We start from the raw sequence: 18,580 nt of genomic DNA on the forward strand, positions 1-18,580 counted from the left end.
ATCAGATTTCCTATAACCCAAATTCTTCTGCAATTCTTAAAAGGAAGTCACTCCCTCTCCCCTCTTTTTGGCAGGCTACAAGAATCTCTTCCTACCTCTGCAGTCTTTCTCTCCCTCCCTCTTCTCAGAACCAAGACAAAGAGGTAGACAAATCCCCACAGGGTCTTTCCTGAGCTACAGCTGCACAGTACAGGAAAGAGGAATCTGGTATGGAGCTGAGGGAGGGGGACAAAAAAGCTACGAGAGAGAGACACAGAGAGAGAGAGAGAGAGAGAGAGAGAGAGACAGAGAGACAGACAGACACACACACACACACACACACACACACACACACACACGGACTCAGACACAGACCAGCGCTTTTCAGCTGATAACAATAAATACGGCCTTTCCTAAGAAGACAATCATAATTAGACCTCTGCTGGTTATACTCCACCCCCAAGCTCTACTCAGATCCCACAGATGAGAAAAGAAACATGCGGAGGAAGAACAAATCTTACCTGAGTTACCATTTTCTTTTTCTCCATAAACCAAGGGGAACAGATGATAAAGCTTTCAAAGCAGCCGTGCTGGGGCACACCTCCTCGGCTTCCTTGGCCACCCCCTCCCCCCCAAGCTGGCTATTTAAGGGTGGGTAATTGACTCCCCTTTACACCGTTTTCCTTCCTTTTTCTTCCTAATGTTTCTTCCTTTCTTTTCTCTTCCTCTCTGGCAGTCTCTCCCCCTCCTTCTTTCTCCAGCTCCCTCCCATATCTCAGGCAGATGGCTGAAGGAAGCCCCACCCCTGAATGCCTAAGGTAATTAATCAGAGCAGAGCCCCACCTCTTCCTCCTCCCCCCACCCTTCCCAGCAGGCTGACAGCTCCCAACTCCAGAAGCAGGCCTGCTGGAGAATGGCAGTTTGGTGTGCACTTTGCTTTGCGCACGCGTGTGCTCGTGTGTGTGTGTGTGTGTGTGTGTGTGTGTGTGTGTGTGTGTGTGTGTAGGGGGAAGGAAGCGGAGAGTGAGGGAGGGGCAGGAGCCATGTGCTGGCACATTTTAAGGATGTGACGAGGACACTAATGATATTGCACTGAAAGCATTCATATCAAGTCACTATAATTAATGCAGATTTAAGAGATTACGACCATGAATATGTGATAATACATAAAAAATGAAACAAAATTTTTTTTTTAATCTTCACCAGGGCCAGGGGTGTGGCCCAGTGGTAGAGAGCTTGCCTAGCACATACCAAGCCCTGGGTTCTATCCCTAGCATCACAAAAAGGAAACAAAAAAAATTTTTTTCAGTGATGTATACTTAATAGATAGAGTAGATTTAATGACAAATGTGAAGCAGAAGGTGTTTAATGACCGCTGATGTGAAGGCTTAAGGGAAATACACAAGAGAGCATGTGTGTCCTAGAAAACCACACCAGCCCAAGGAGGCAAAGGACTTCAACTTCCAGGGAGGTGGTCAGCAAAATGCTTTTTTTTCCCCCTACTGTATAAGAACTGGGGATTCTGAAAATGGTGTCTACAAATAGGACCGCTTAAGAAACTTCAGATGTATGGGAAAGTGTCCATAAATTTGACTGCTTAAGGCTTCCTGCTTCATTAAAAATTCCGGGTAACAGGGATTCACCTGTGTTCCAGCCTCTGGTGAAAAAGAATAAATCCTTTCTTAAATGTATACTGGCATCTGTGTCACTACTGTAAATACTGTTACTACAGAGCGCTATAAATAGGAGGTTTAAGAGAATGTTTACTGAACACAGGAGTTTCTTTAAAGTTCTCTTTTTAAAAAGATATAATGAAAAAAGCATCAAAAAGGGAATTCAATCCAGAAGCCCTGCTTTAGTGATGTTGGAGGACTCTTTAATTTCTGCATATAAATTTCATAATCTCCTTACTTTATGTATGCTCATTATGTAAATGTTTGATGATTTTATGACTTTGTCATTTGTCTCATAAACATTAAGATTCCCTAATTTTGTTTAGTAATCTGATAGGATTCCACCCTAAAGGATTGACATATTTAAGTTCTGCCACATTTATTATGTTAATTTCTCAAATAGACTATCCAAAGATCAGAGTTAATTCTAAAATTAAGCTTCTTATTTTTAAAATAAATACACAAGAAATAAAAATTTAAAATCAGCAATCACTGAGAATAATAGTTTGTTACTGTCTCCATGAGAATTGTTTGGCACAATGTAGATCAGGTTTTTAAAAATGTCCTGTATAGGGGTTGGAGTTGTGGCTCAGTGGTAGAGCACTTGCCTAGCATGTGTGAGGCCCTGGGTTTGATCCTCAGCACTGCATACAAATAAATACATAAATAAATAAAGTAAAAGATTCATTTACAGCTAAAAACGAAAATTTAAATAAATGAACAAACAAACAAACAAAATGTCCTGTATAATGCCATTAGTTTGCAATTTTCCAATGCTACATCACCGTGTTCTCCCCTATTAATAATCATTTTAAAAACAATTCCAAAAAGAACACAGGATCTACACAGCCATCTATAGAATCTGTAGATAGCACAATCAGCTATTTACAACAAGAATTCAGGCACTCTTCTGGCATTTTACACATATCTGTATACCTTTAGTATAATCCAAAACATATACATATATATAAAAGAAGGGGCTTGGGCTGGGGTTGTGACTTAGCAGTAGTGTGCTTGCCTAGCATGTGAGAGGCCCTGGGTTCGATTCTCAGCACCTCATAAAAAATAAGTAAATGAAATAAAGATACTATTTTCAACTACAACTAAAAAATAAATATTTTTTAAAAATAGAATGACCTTGTTTTCAAGTATTACAAAGGAAATTAGAAACAAAGAAGTAGATCAGAACTAAGTCTGTTCTTATTTAGAAATGCTCTGGAAGACAGAATATTTAGTGCTCTTGAAATTTGCAACTGAAAAGCCAATTGGAAGGAGATAAAATACAATTAAATCTTTTCAAAGACAAAGCAAATAAGTAGAAAATGGCTAGGTAAGTTTCACTGGAAGCCAAGTATGCTGAAAGCAATATACTTCTGGAAAAATGCAAATCATATTTATGGGAAAATTGTGTTTTCAGATTTAATACATGAAATAAACCTGTAAATCACTGTTATACCATTCTCTGCATCCACCGGTCCACTATACTACTCTTGGCAAAAAGCCCCCAGAAACAAGAAGACAGATGTACCCCACATAGCATCACCACTACCACATACACTCCTAACCTTAATAAAGTCCAGCTACCTTGACTGCTAGGTGTGAATGCAATCTCCAAGTACCCTGGAAAGAGACAAGGCCCCGAGGAGAATTTTTTTTTAATAAAAAGACAAATCAAAGATTCCTACATGCGAAGAGTCTAGAACTAGGATAAGGGTTTCCTTGGGCTCAAGATCCACACTGCATTCCCACACTTAGGACCAATATTATACAGTTCAAGAAAGAGACTATACAAGCTTCAAGTGAAAAATGGTAAAATGATTTTTATAAACTCCCTAAAACACAGAACCCAAGTGAGCACTGGACAATGAGATTTTGAGTGTGTTCCTGACTTTAATGACTGGCATTCAGAGAGGACAATTTGCTCCCAGGTGCCCAAGAGAAAGAAAAGCAAAACAACTGGAATCTTTAGGTGGCTAAACGTGCCCAGCATATACCAAGGAGAAATTCATTTAAGGGCGCGCTCTCTGAACACGCGCACATGTGTGCTTAGGAGTGGAAAGACAGGCATAGGTTGGAGGGTTGGAGAGGTGGGAAGATAAAAACATGTTATATGATTGTCAGCTAAAGGAAACTGTATCCTCCTTCGGATACAGTTTTTGCTTCCAGCAAGATGGACTTGGGACATAGTAGGTATTCAAGAAATATTTGTTCAATAAACAAATGAAGGAAAGAAGCACTTCTAGCTGTCCCAATTTCCTGACAATTCTGTCAATGTATCATGCAATCTCCAGAATCCTAATTGCCTTTCCCCATAACTACTCAAATGATATTTATCTTACCGAAATCACCAAAGGCCTTCAAATAATAGCCAAATTCAATGAATCTCTCTCTCTCTCTCTTTTTTTTTTTTTTTTGTGGTGCTGGGGATTGAACCCAGTGTCTTGCGCATGCGAGGCAAGCACTATATATAGTCTCAGCCCAAACATTTATATCTTCTTTGACTTTTCTGTGGTATTCTCTCTTTCAGGAAACTCTTGCTCTTAGCTTCAAATAACACCAGACTTTCCTGATCTTTTTTGTTCCTTGCTCACTCCTTTCTTCAACTTCTATCACCCTTTGACCACTTCTTACTGCATGCTAGAAGTTCTTCACCCCAAATGCACAGTTCCTCTCACAGGTACTTGATGGAAATTTGTTTTTCTTATGTGCCTTTCTGTGCAGAGGACCATATTATTCATCAGATTTCTAAAAGGGTAGAAACCTCAAAGAAGCTGACACTGCCAACCACACTGCTGTGTTCTAACTCATTCCACACTTCACTTGCCAACCATTTACTCAGATGCCCCTTGCACTTCCAATTCCAGCACACATCTCTCCCGAACTACAGATCAAAATATCCAACTGCCAAATAATGGTCAACTACATTTTAAAACCCTTCAAATTTCTATTATTTAAAAGTCTAAAGCTAAATTGATTCTCAATTGAATCATTAATTCATTTAACAACTATCTGAGTGCTGTGTGTCAGGCACTGCTCCAGGCACAAGGAGAAAGCAATACAGACAAGGAGGGAATATTCCTACTGGTGGGAAGCTCGGATTCTAGCACTCATTCTACCATGTTGCTTTCCTGGTGAATGGTTAAGTTTCATGACAGATAAAACAGCTATCATTTCTTGAGAATTTACTCTGAGGTGGCATCTGATAACACAATGAATCAGATTAGATAACTAATTAATCCACTTCATCTTCACGACAACTATGAGATATTTTAATATCCTTTTTGAAAATGAGAAAACTAAGCTAGGTGAGGGTAAGCAGGCACCCAAGCTAGCAAGCTTCAGAACTCAGATTCAAACCAAAAGTGATGGGCTCCTCATCTTTATTCAGTAACTTAACAAGTCAGAAGCTTAGGGTCCTTTGATTTCTTTGGTATGCTCTTTCTTTCCATCATATTACCACAAAATCAGTCTGACCTCTTTATTCTCTAACTGTTCCCTAGTGGTAGCCTTCAGTCTACCACTCTTCCCATCCAAACTTCTCACTACCCACCACTACCTCCAGAGTGATCTTTCTAAATGCAAATTTCATCATGCCACTTCCCTGACAAACATCCTCAACTGCTTCCCACATCTGACAGGGTGGAAGAATCCTAATTCTTAAACAGGAACCTAAAATATAATCTGGCTGCAGAACACCTGTCCAGAGGCACTGTCGGTCCCCTCCAGTGTCCTTCCCTGCCCCCGAAACCCTGAGCAAACAGCAGTGGGTGCCTCCACACACCATGTTTCTGTTCTCTCTCTTTCATCATGACTTCTGTTTGGCTAGGTTTACTTCATGGATCTACAACTCCAGAAACTCTTTCTTGACTCCATCTGCTCCCACATTTGGGTTAGGTATCCCCTCACCTGTGTGCACACAGTACCCTAGTACCTAACCAAGGGACATAACTACTGGAGTTTATTATTTCTGCATAATTCTGACTAGCCTGCAAGCAGTAGGGGGTAGAAATCATGTTTTATGTCACACCCCAGTTCTTAACCTAGTACCTGAATGCACTGTAAATGGGGGGATAACATGGAACAATGTCTTGATTTCTATCTCCAGCCATTACATAGGCACAAATGGACCCATAAGATTGAAGAGTAACTTTGTAGTTATAAAACTATTATAGAAACATTATTTCTTTCAAAAGCATGTTTAGAAATATATTCAAATTTATTAAATTCATTTAGCATCTTTTTAGAAAGCTGAAGTGTAAAGTAAGATATACAAAAAGAGTGGGAGAAAAGGTTTTATTTTTAGCTTTATGGGAATAGTTGAGATTTTCGACAGAATAATACCCACTAATTAAAACACACACACACACACACACACACAACTTTACATGTTCTTGCTCTTCACAACTTTATAGTTGTAATTCAACTTCCCTACCTTCCACCCACATACCAGCACTATTATAAAAGCAAGCCCAAGAGTCCCTGAAGAGAGGCAGGGCTTGCTCATATTTTCCCAGGCTGCCTCTGACACCCAAGTGAAAAGCAACGTTAAAGGGCTAGCATTTCCTGCAATAATAAAAACTTGTTAGTAGAGAAGCTCTTCATAACACGCCCCCATACAATAACCTTAACTAAGTGTAAATAACAATTTACACCTATTACGTATTAAATACCTTCCCAGAAGCATCTCTAACCTTTGCCCCAACATTCCCTTTAATATAAGCAAAGTCAAATTAGAGCTAACTCTATTTACAGTCTGCTAGCTTCTTCTCTCTAGTTTAGGCAGGGTTCAGTTAGTTACATAGAGAAAGAAAGATGAGAGAAAAATTTGAAATTAACAGTTTTAAACCTTGTATGTTTATTTTTTAAAATAATAATTTATTTCTCATCCCCCCATACCCAACCTCTAGAATAAGATCACAAATAACATACTAGGCCATTGGTAAGACCAGAGGAATTAGAAAATACTATGTCATGAATTAATTTCTAGTTTTGGATAACTTACTTTTATATCTTTAAAACATCCCAAACTCTAGAGAACTAGAGTAATCTACACAACTGAAATTATGTCTACATTCTCTGTATTCCATGAGAAATTAAGGAAAAGGTTCTCACATAAATATTAAAAAGGAATGGGATATAAACAAATATATCAATAACTGGATTATCAAAAAAGCAATAAATGATCAAGCAGGGAAAACTGAAGCACACTGCTTTCCTAACACTGAGGTCTGCTATGATGTCTCTATTATTTACTGGAGACTCTGCTGCCTACTCCCCTTTATACTCTGTGCTGGCGGTGTCCAGCACATAGCACAAAACACACACGACACATGATTCACAACGAAAAATATGAAATAAAGAACATATCTATCACTGTACACCCAGGTCAGCTTCCTGCAAAGAAATGGACAGTGTACATACTAATTCATTCTCCAGCATTCTGACACTAAAACATACCTCAGTACCAACAGTACCTTTTAGATAGGTGATTTTCTGTCTGTCTATCTTCCAGACACCTAATATCCTTCTGCTGTCTTTTGTTGTACTAAACTCTCAAATCAGGACTTTCAGCTAAACCTCCAATAATTTAAGACCCTCCTTCCTTGTCCTCCATCTACCCCATTGCTGCCTAGGTGGCAGGCAAAGTAGCCCATTATCACATCTTTTCACTAAGGATAAACTAAGATAATAAACAATGGACTCAATTTGCTACAACAGTTACATTTCATCCATCTAGCCAGAGTAGGTAAATATTTAATTCAGGAGTGTCTAGAAGAATAATTTCAGACACAGTTTCTCAGATTTTTTCTAAACTCAATCTTTTAAAAATAAAATCTAGCAAGCCTTTATCTATTTGTTTTTCCTATATTTTATACTTTGTCTAGATTGGGTCATACAAAAATTATAATAAGAAATTTCATTGTACACCTATGTGGGGGCGGGAGTACTGGGAATTGAACCCAGGGGCACTTAACCACTGAGCCACCTCCCTAATCCTTTTTTATATTTTATTTAGAGGCAGGATCTCCCTAAGTTGCTTAGAATCTCACTAAGTGCTGAGGCTGGCTTTGAACTCATGATCCTCCTCTCTCAGCCTCCTAAATTGTTTGGATTACAGATGTGTGACACCGTGCCTGGCTCAACTGCACAAAAAAATAAGGCAAGCCTGATTTTATTAACAATAAGAGCAATGAAAAGTCAAGTGTGTAAAATGCTTTATTGAACTCACTTTGTTTCATTATCTCAATGCTATCAATGCTAAAAATGCTCAATTAAAAATGGGTGCAAATCCTAAAAAACACTATTTTTCATGTTCTTAATAATTTTCAGTTGCATAATGTACTGATACATACCACCACAAGTATTATGCAATGAGGAGCTTTGATTTAACTAAGTATAAGAATATAACAAAAGCTAAAAAAGAATATTTTATAACTACAGTTAAGGCATTTGTGAAGCAAATACCTATCTGCTGCTCATTTATAAATGTGCTGAAAGAAAATTGCTATCTTAACAGAATTAATAAATGAAATTATAAAATAGCTTTGGATTCTTCAATTTAAAATTGTTTTTCTCAATCCCATTAATTTGCTGATGTGGTGGAACAGAAGACATACCCTTAAATTTTAGCATCCCATTACCTGAATTTCTAAGCTCCCTTAATTTCCGATAGAATAAATCTACTAAATGAAGCAAAGCCAGGAAAGGCGCAGCTTCACATACTGAGTACTACATACACCAGTACTAAATCTTAACAAGTAGAAAAGATGTGGCAAAAGGGTGGCAAATTCATCTTATCAAGAATAAGTAAAATTTCTGCAAAAGACTTTATCAAACCATGTCATGATTTCTAAATGGAAATTCTTTAATTCCCATTGCAAATTTTTTTGGGGGAGTTGGTCAATTTTTACCTAACAAATTGATTTACATGCTATAATTATTTTTTCACATATTTCTAACACCTCAATTCTTTTGGAAACTCACTTTTTCCTCATATAATTTTATATACATTATAGTTATTACAAGTCCCGTACTTTGCTAGTTAGGTCTCAGGAATTTCCTCTTTACAGATGTTTCTAGTCAGAAGCCCATCAATATTTAGTATTAAGAAGATTTTCCTCTAATCTAGTCTCATGACATTTCCAGTCTTAAGCTGTTAGAAAGACCAATCCACTATTTTGTGTCAGTAGAAAAACAGGGCATAAATGAAATCCACAAATACATCAAAGTCTCATTACAGTGAAAGTAACACATTCTTAACTTGTATAATCAAAAATAATGGAAACTGTTATATAAAACACATAATACAAATTGAAGTGTTTGAATAAAAGAGAAGCATAACCACAATCCAATACTGAAAGCTTCAGACACAAATGCGAGCTGAGTGTACTCTGGAGAGCTTATTTGGTGGCCCAATTCTAAATAACCTGTTTTAGGGATGGCAATGTGGTTCAGTGATACAGCACTCGCCTAGCATGCACAAGGTCTTAGGTTTCATCCACAATCAACACACACACACACACACACACACACACACACACACGCTTGTTTTAGATTTGGGGCCTCAAATTCCTAACAAGATGTACTAGTCTGTCATTTCTTTTAACCCTATGAGTTCTTGCCCAATCTGTAACAGATGCCAATGATTAGAGAAATGACCATTTGAAAGTAAAAAAAAAAAAATTGGTGATGGCCATGAAAAACAAAATATAAAACTAAGAAACCAAGAAGTATCTATAATTCATAATTAACTGTATTAACTTTTTATTTTGCTATTCTAGCTTTTCAGCACAATTAATATTTCAAAGAATCCTAACATACGAGATATCTGCTGGTCAAACCCCTTCATTTTATAGGAAAATGTAGTGAAGAAAACTGAATTTGTTTGAGATGAGCATACAGATAATTAACTACTATAACTGGAGCCAGAATCCAAGACTCTTAACTTCAATTTGACTTACTATATTGCTACTAATTCCAAGGCAAATAGATATTCAGGTATATGCTTGATAATATCCTAATATCTTCTGATTCTGGATTACAAGTTAATTAAAATGCCACTTATCAAAAAATAATCCAAAATGTTAAACTAAAAATAGTCTAACATAGTCTGTATGTGAAGAGAATGCTCCCTAATATATATTACCTTTCTGAAAAATCCAGCAACATTTGGAAATTGCCATCTGTATCTCTCCTCTGCCCAAAATGAAGCCTCAAGTTTACTATAATACTTTTGGCTTTGTCGTGTTACATTTGTATTGCCCAGCCTACCCTGTTTTAAGACACAGAGATACACACACACACACACACACACACTCTCTCTCTCTCTCTCTCTCTCTCTCTCTCTCATACGAGAATCTCTCTGAAGTTTCAGAACTTCTAGAGGTGAAAGTCAACCACCCCTGTCTGGCACCAACAATGTAAAATTCAAACCTCCTGCTACAGCAAATTAGCAAAATATCTTGGGAAATCTGTGTCCTGAATGGTACCAGGTCAAACGACAGAAACCCTATAAGCATTTCATTCCACTGCAAAACCTTCACATCCGCCAAAGAGTACTTAGTAAACAAACAATTTATAACCCTCAGCTTACCTGGACAACAGGATATTGATAATCCATACAATATACACCATACATAGCAAAGGGGGGAAAAGAACTTCAGATAAAGACAGTACAAAAACCGACTAAGTTTTTGCCTTGTTTGATCTGGCTGTCCTGTCCAAAAGAACTAGGAGCACCAAAAAAATCCTTGGCTGACTTCCAGTCTACGCTGTTGATAGGTATGCTGGCTCAGCTGATGAAGTTGGAGCTTGGTTCAGACCAGGCCTCCAGCCCAAAAGGATTCAGGAATACACAGAAGAGATGTTCAGGGAAAAGCAAAAGGCTCCGACAACATTAGTAGTTACAGACTGAAAACTGCACTAGAGATTTGCTGTTACTGTTGGTCTGAAGCTGACAACTCCACCAGAAACTCAAGAGGCAAAGAATGACTGCCAGGGAAGGGAACATGGGCTTCTTAAAGTGGCACACAAAAACGGTAGGAAGCACAAGGTATCTGGGTGCCAAAATATTATATATGTCCCAGGCTTTGAGTGCGTCAGAGGGAACACTCCCAATTCAGGACATGGAAAGGCAGATGGGACTGGTATTATTTCTCTACTCCTTCTTGGGTGGGAGCACGCACGCGCAGGCACGCGCGCGCGCGCGCACACACACACACACACACACACACACGCACGCACACACCCTTCTCACTGTCTCCGGCAGAGACAGGTGTTAGGATTAACAGCATAAACCCCTTCTGCTATGGAAAGAAATGGGAGAAAAGAGTCACACTGATACATGCAGTAAAGCGATCCCTTTCATGACACTGTATGTTTTTGTATCGTTTAACATCCCCCCTCCCTGTGCTTTTACAGAAGCTGGGACAGCTGGCAGGATCAGCACTAGAAAAGAGGAAGGTGGCCCCAACTCTGAGGCAACATGAGTCCACTGGAGGCCTTCAGATATGCAGGGTACTCACTCAGCTGTTCCAATCAAACTTGGAGGGATTAACTCTGGCTGCCTGCAAAAAGGTGGGGGTGGAAAGGTCTTTTCAGAAAAGCCAGTTGCTTTTCCTCTTTTAGGAAGCTGCTATACCCACCATGCCAACATTATGTACAACACACATAGGCACAAATATTTCTACAACCAGTATTTTTAAAAAGTAACAAACATGGACAGATGTGAGGTTAGTTAAACAAAGCACAGCAGGTTAGAGTTGGCTTCAGAGCCTAAATGGCACTTCTAAAACCAAAGAATTGCTGCATAATTCTTAGAAAATAAGGCACAGAGTAAGCGGAACGTGAAAACGAATATTAATTAAGAGATACATCAGTTAACCATTTTTATTAAGAAGTTCTCTGTTGGGGACAAGTATTCAACAGTTCAAAATGATGAATAATTCTAACCTTGTTTCAGAGGCTATGACCTCCTAATCTTGGAGAGCCAGTAATATTACAACATGCGTTCCTAGGATTAGACTGTGAGGATTAAACGCAACTGTGAGGACATCTGTGAGAATTTATGTATTACCAAGTCCCACCTGCCTCTACTGCAATTTTTCTCCTTTTATGGTCACTGTAATTTATTTTAGGATTGTTCAAAAGAAACTGTTTTTTAAGGGTTAAAATGGTCTTAACCAATCTAAAGATAGTCCTCTTGGTTAAACATTTATCTTAAATTGATTCTAACAGATTAAGGGATCAAACAACACACTAGACTATCTTTATATTGCCAGTACTGATTCTTTATGTATTACACATGAGGAACAAGAATAAATTGATTCCACATAATTTTTAAAAAGTTACTGAACATCTATTACTCACAAGTATTATGCTGAGCACTTGAGAAATGGATAGAACCCAGTTTATGGAAGAAAAAGAACAGAATATACAGGCAAAGGCAAAAGGTAAAACATTGCTATTACACAAAACTCAACATTGTAAGCAACATCTCATAAGTAGAAGGATATTTTTTTAAAGTTTTGCTTAAAAAACACTTATAAAGTCTCCACTTTCACATCATTAAAACTCTAAGACTGCTACTTGGCCAAATCTTCACAGAGATTATCAAAGATTCATAACATCTTGGATCTGATTGGCCACATCGTAAGGACTGTGGTATACATTCTCACTGTCCCTATAAAGCTATCTTAAACAGCAACTTGAAATGGCAAATTAAGAGATAACAAAAGAGGGCTGGGGATATAGATCAGTGGTTCAGCACTTGCCTAGAAGGTGTGAGGCTCCTGATCAATCCCAGCACTGCACCGCCCCCTCCCCGCAAAAAAGACAAAGGGAATGTTTCTGTAATAAAATTGCACACTATATTTGCTCCTCTAATTAAATCAATTCTCTAATTGCCATTGGAGACACTGCATCATCTCATTTTCAGTCTACATTTCATACACAGCAAATAGCATATCTGGTCACATGTATACTTATAAACTAGTATCTTAAATCACTATTAAATTTTCTGAGATTCCTCTTGATATGAAGACTGAAAAATGATATAATCTTTTATATACCATAGAGGGCCATAATAATTAACTACAGACAAACTTACAACTTCATGAGTTAACCCAATTCAGTATTTGGTAGATTAATTACACAAGATGAAATTCCAAGGTGGTAATATACTAAGATAACAGACAATAATTCAAATCCTAAAACAACTGACATAATTTAAGCATAAAAGTGATCCCCAAATAGGTTATAGGGAAGCCGAGTCAATTCCTGGAGATTTAATTCTTCTTGAGGACAGATCTGTATCATATAAGGTGAAAAGACATGACTAAAACAATATTAAGAGAAAAAATCATGTTGTTGAATAAAGTGTAGAGTATAATTACTTACTTACTAATTTGTAAGCTTTATAAGTTATGTATATATGCACACACATAAAACTTATTACACTGACATATTCCATATTTATGCATTGTATATACTATATAATGTACATAATATATCCCATATATGTGTGTGTGTGTATGTATATCTCTCAAAAATACACATGAGACAAAACCAATACCTCTGGGGGATGGGATGAAAAGGTAGCTGGTTTTCTCTTATTACCTTAGATATAAATTTATATTTTTCAAATATATTATTTGAAATTATTATTACCCTAAAAGTTTAAGGGAACCAAAATAGATCCACTTTCATTATAGGTATTTTAAACATTAATAATAATAATTAATAATACTCTCTGGGTCTCTAATTTATACTGTCATACTTGCTTTAGCTAACATGCTGGCATAACTATAAATTCTCACTTGGGACAGAAGAATATAGACAATAAACCACCTCAAACAGATGTCTTACCTAGATTCTGCCCAAATTATGCCCAGCTCTAGTTTACATAATCAGCCCTTCAGAAAAATGGCAAAATAATTAAACATTTTAATTTTAGCTTCCTATACCTCATGTTTCCTTTTTACTCACTTGTTTCTGTTGGAAAAAAAAAATTAAATCTGAACAATTTAAAAGACCAATAATCTAGTCAAACCAAAATTCTAATATTTATAGAAAGAAAGGTCAACTTTTCATCTGAAAGACAAATTATTACAACAAAAATTACAAATCTTAGAGTTGAAGGCCCTCACTCTCCTCTTTATAGTCTTTGAGCAGAGTAACATTGCCTTATATATTCAGATTAACAGAAAGAAATTCTATGCACAGATCAAAAGCTTAACATCACTGTTTCAGCATTTTGTCCACTAACCTATGTGATTTTAAAAAACAGAAACAACAACAACAAAATATTTCCCAACTCAGAAATTACACTTGATTTCTTCCCCCAGAACACACTGGATATTTCCTTTGAATTTTAAATACTATCATATTCCCTCAAAAACTCCAGAAATAGGGAATGGGGTTATGGCTCAGTGGTAGAGCACTCATCTGGCAGTGTGAGGCACTGGGTTCAATCTTCAGCACCACCTATATTTTTTAGTTCCAGAAATAAAATGGTTAATTTTCCACAATAAGCTCAGAGTTATTTGCTGATGATGCCAACTTACTTTGTTTGGAAAAGTATATACTCTGCAATATTATAAAAGCTTTTATAGTATTGGATCGTGAGTTCAAAGTCAGCCTCAGCAACAGTGAGGTGCTAAGCAACACAGCGAGACCCTGTCTCAAAATAAAATAGGGCTGGGTATGTGGCTCAGTGGTCAAGTGCCCCTGAGTTCAAACCCTAATAGCCCCCCACCCCCCAAAAAAAGTTCTTGTGTCCTGATCAGTTAAAAGTATGAATATAGAAAATAGCTTTTCATGTATATTTCCACACATTTCATTAGCAGAGCCATGTACATCAACTCATTTTTCAATATAGGTTTCAATACTGGCACAACTAGAATAGTCTATTAAATAGAGTGTGATGATATCAGAAATCTAGACCTAGAGCAAGATTTAAAAGCAAGACATCTAGAAGTATGAGATTTATGAAAGTTAAATTTTGCTAAGGACAAAATAAACAACCTAACAAACATCCCGTGTCAGAGGACATGACTGATGACACTACAGTATCATCTATACATCTACAATCCTTGAGGGTATTAACTACAGCAGTCTATGAACTGTTAGTGCAAAAACACACACGAGCTACAGGAATAAAGAAGGCATACCCGTAAGACACAGGACAAAGACAGTTAACACAGGAACTGAAGGGTGTGCACACGCAGAGTGCAGGAGAAAGGTAAATGTACCACTTGGGCACTGAGAGGCTGACTGGCCAAGTGAGAACAACACTGCTAAACCAGGAAAGCTCAAAGCAGGGACTGATTTGAAGTTATTGTGGAAGGATATTCAATAGAAAATGTCTAACAGGCACTCAGGGTTGTAGCCAGAGGTCAGCATTAGAAATGGAGATCCAAAAGGAATATAATAAGAGAGACAGCCAAGACCGTCATGGAATTGAGACTTGTCTCCCACATAGATGTGGTCCACAACATTTGATGAATATCAACCATGTACTCCCCCCACCCCCCAAAAAAGATAGAGACAGAGAGAAAGACAGAGTGGGGAGGGAGAGTGATACATGGATAGAAGGCAAAGAGCTGAAAATAGAACCTTAAGGAATACTCACTCATTCCAGAAGGCAGAAATAGAAACAGGATAAGAAGACCAAGCAGGATCCTGAACTAGTCACAAAAGCCAGAACATTTGTTCCTTTTCTTCGATCCTGTATGCCTTACACTAGGGAAGGTATTTCATGGTACCAGAGATAAATATACAACAGTATCAAGCAGAAAGGTTAAAGAGAATGAGAGCTTAGGAAAAAAAATGACTGAATTGGGCAAACAGGAGCTCAAGAGTTTTGATTGAGCTGTTTTAATAACATGGGTAAAATGATGATAGCCAAATTGATACATTCTGGATCAAGAATGAAAAATAGACATAAAACCTGCAAATGAATTTTAACTCTTTCTATCTTAGGATAGTTCTTTGCCTTCCAAGTGTCAAAAAAGTACAAAAACAATTATTGATACATTCAACTCCCCACTGTTGTTTTTGGTTTTTGCCTCTGTGCCTTTGACCACATTGTTTTCTTATCCATTTCAGAATCTCCAAATCTGAAAATGGGTCCTTAACTACCTTAAAATGCCATTTGTTCCACAAAGCTCATCTTCCTGGCTATCTCCAACAAGAAGTAATTTTTCTTTTCTCTGAACTTATGTGGTACTTTCTATTTGTTTTTAAGTGTACAGTTTTATCTATTAGATGGTTTTTTAAAGCTAAGACTTGTCAGTTCATCTTTGAATTTCTCTCAACCAAGCTGATGTCTTTGACACAGTATGTACCATCAGCATATGGAAAGAGAAGGTCTGCAATAACTTGCACCTATAAATCAGAGGCACCATGTACAGACCTTCCATTAGATCAAGACTCATTCATTCAATTTTCATTCATTTCAACCAAGACATCCCCAACGTTGTGTGAACTCAAAAGAATGGAAAAAGCTCTCAAAGAGCTGAAAATATAGAGGGGGAAAAAGCAGAAAATAAGAAACATCAAAATATCATCTGATGAATGTCATACTTAAAATAATAGCTTGGGGGAAAATAAAGCAGCAATTGCACCTAAAACCTTCACTGCTACCATCTCATTTTCTAGGTTGAAGGAAACCAGGAATATTTTACAAGAAATTAATGCTTAAAATAAACTGTGAAAAATTAGGGAGAGTTCTCCATATGGATGGGGGGCTGTGGTGGGCTTTGAGATAGTGGAATAGCATTCTAAGTGCATAAAACAGTATGGCATAGGCAAAGCCATATTCAGGCACTTACAGAAGGACAAGCAGGTAAATGTATCCCCTCAAAAAAGAGGTCAAAAAGCTATTTTAAAATATCCAAAGTTCTCTATCATATGAAAATTGTTGAATTTTTTATACCAATAGAAATCTTTAACTTATATCTACCAGAACACTGAAAATCGCAGTTAAGTACATAACACTCCTTCACATGACACATGAGAGGAAAGAAAGTATGGGGTAACAGAAGAGACCATGGTGAGGCTGAGCTGTGTTATTCTGTTTGGGGGTGACAGGCATGGATGAGAGTGCACAAATCATGAGGCAGGGAATCGGCATTTTTTATTAGAAGTGTCTTTCGTTATTCTTTCTTTCTAAATCAGTGCAGATTGAGCAACCCTAACCAAAAGGTCTGAAATCCAAAACTTTCTGAGCACTAACACCAGCTCAAAAAAAGTTTCAAATTTCAGAGCAATTCAGACTTCAAATATTCACATTAGGAATATTCTAAAATTTGAAAACTCTAAAATCAGTAATTCTGGTCCCAAGCATTTTAGATAATGGATCCATAAATGACCATAAGTAACAGTTACTTTAAATTCAGAAAAATAATTTAGAGAGAGTAAGGGTAAAAGTGTAACATTTTTTTCTTATGGTGGTGAGGATCAAACTCAGGGCCTCTTGTGTGCTAGGCAAGTGCTCTACCATTGAGTCACACTCTCCATCCAAAATGTAACTTGTAAAGCAGAAAACAATGGTAAATATCCTAATACTGTTGGGGAAATATGTCTGCAAATGAATTCAGATATATCATACATCAATCACATCACATAATCAAGACTATCCCTTCCATTAAAACTTTTACCTCAGGGGAGGGGAGGGGAGGGGGGATAGTAGAGGATAGGAAAGGCAGCAGAATACAACAGACACTAGTATGGCAATATGTAAATCAATGGATGTGTAACTGATGTGATTCTGCAATCTGTATATGGGGTAAAAATGGGAGCTCATAACCCACTTGAATCAAATTGTGAAATATGATATATCAAGAACTATGTAATGTTTTGAACAGCCAACAATAAAAAATTAAAAAAAAAAAAAAAAACTTTTACCTCAATTAACTAAAAATTTGTGGTTAATTGCAAAAAAAAAAAAAATGTTCACAATATTTCACAGCTCCTTAAACAGTAAGAGAACATTTTCCTTTACTCCTTGAATTTAGCCTTAGCCTCATGACTCACATTGCCAGGGGACATTAGCGAATGTGACACAAGCAGAGACTTGTCATTCGCATGCTCCTCTCTGAAACCCTGATACTACCATGTGAAGAAGCCTGAAGGATAAAAGACCAAGTAGATTTGAAATTAGTTGTTCTAGTTGAGCCTCCCAGACCAACCAACCTGCCAACTGCCAGATGTGAAAGTGGTGTCATTCTAGACTATCCCAGGCAAGCTGATCCAACCCAAACTGACACAGAACCATCCAAACTCCTGATCCACATTACTGTGAATGAATGATTAAACTGTTTTACACCATTAGGTTTCGAGAAAGACTCATACAGCAAAATCTAACTGTCACAGTCTCACTGCATACAAGTATGATAACCTCAATACCAACACCAATACCAAACTCATTGTAGCCTGAAATCAGGTTGTATTAGTTCTCTAACTTTGTTTTTCTTCTTCAAAACTATTTTGGCTATTCCAGGTCTTTTACATTTCCCCAACAGTATTAGGATATTTACCATTGTTTTAGAACTTCATAATCAGTTTGTCAATTTCTATAAAACTCTGGCCAGGATTCTGACTGAGATTACACTGAGGCTACAGATAATTTGGGTAGAGTTAATACTCAAAACTATTAAGTCTTGCAGACCACGAACATGGTATATCTTTCCACTTCATTCTATTATTATTCAAGTACCATATAGGTTTTTAAAGGTTATGATTATCTTTTCCTTAGCCATGTTCTAAAATCAAATGTTCTGGTCTGGTGATGTGGCTCAGTGGTTAAGTGCCCCTGGGTTTAATCCCTGGTACCAAATTAATTAATTAATTAATTAATTAATTAAAATGTTCTGGTGTTTGTGAAACTTATTGCTTTTCTGAAGTCCACTAGATCCCATAATATTCAT

The 18,580-nt window shown here is 37.2% G+C and overlaps 1 protein-coding gene across 31 annotated transcripts in view; it reads right to left on the reverse strand.

Annotated features, from left to right (window-relative positions):
- The window catches only part of Rbfox2 (RNA binding fox-1 homolog 2), a 267,658-nt gene that overhangs the window by 86,896 nt on the left and 162,182 nt on the right, over positions 1–18,580 (reverse strand). Inside the window, exon 1 of one of the 31 annotated variants that reach the window (XM_058574181.1) lies at positions 10,246–12,973. The exons of 29 other annotated variants lie outside the window; for them this stretch is intronic. In XM_058574181.1, the coding sequence (XP_058430164.1) occupies positions 10,246–10,290 (45 nt within the window). In that variant the 5' untranslated portion in view covers positions 10,291–12,973. Of the gene's footprint in view, positions 1–500; positions 723–10,245; positions 12,974–18,580 lie in introns of those variants that run through there. One more of the 31 variants, XM_058574182.1, reaches the window with a different exon arrangement.

Source organism: Marmota monax, unplaced genomic scaffold, assembly GCF_021218885.2.
Source record: "Marmota monax isolate L192 unplaced genomic scaffold, Marmota_monax_Labrador192_F-V1.1 WCK01_AAM20220418_F8-fsc00051, whole genome shotgun sequence".
In the NCBI taxonomy this organism is placed as follows: domain Eukaryota; kingdom Metazoa; phylum Chordata; class Mammalia; order Rodentia; family Sciuridae; genus Marmota; species Marmota monax.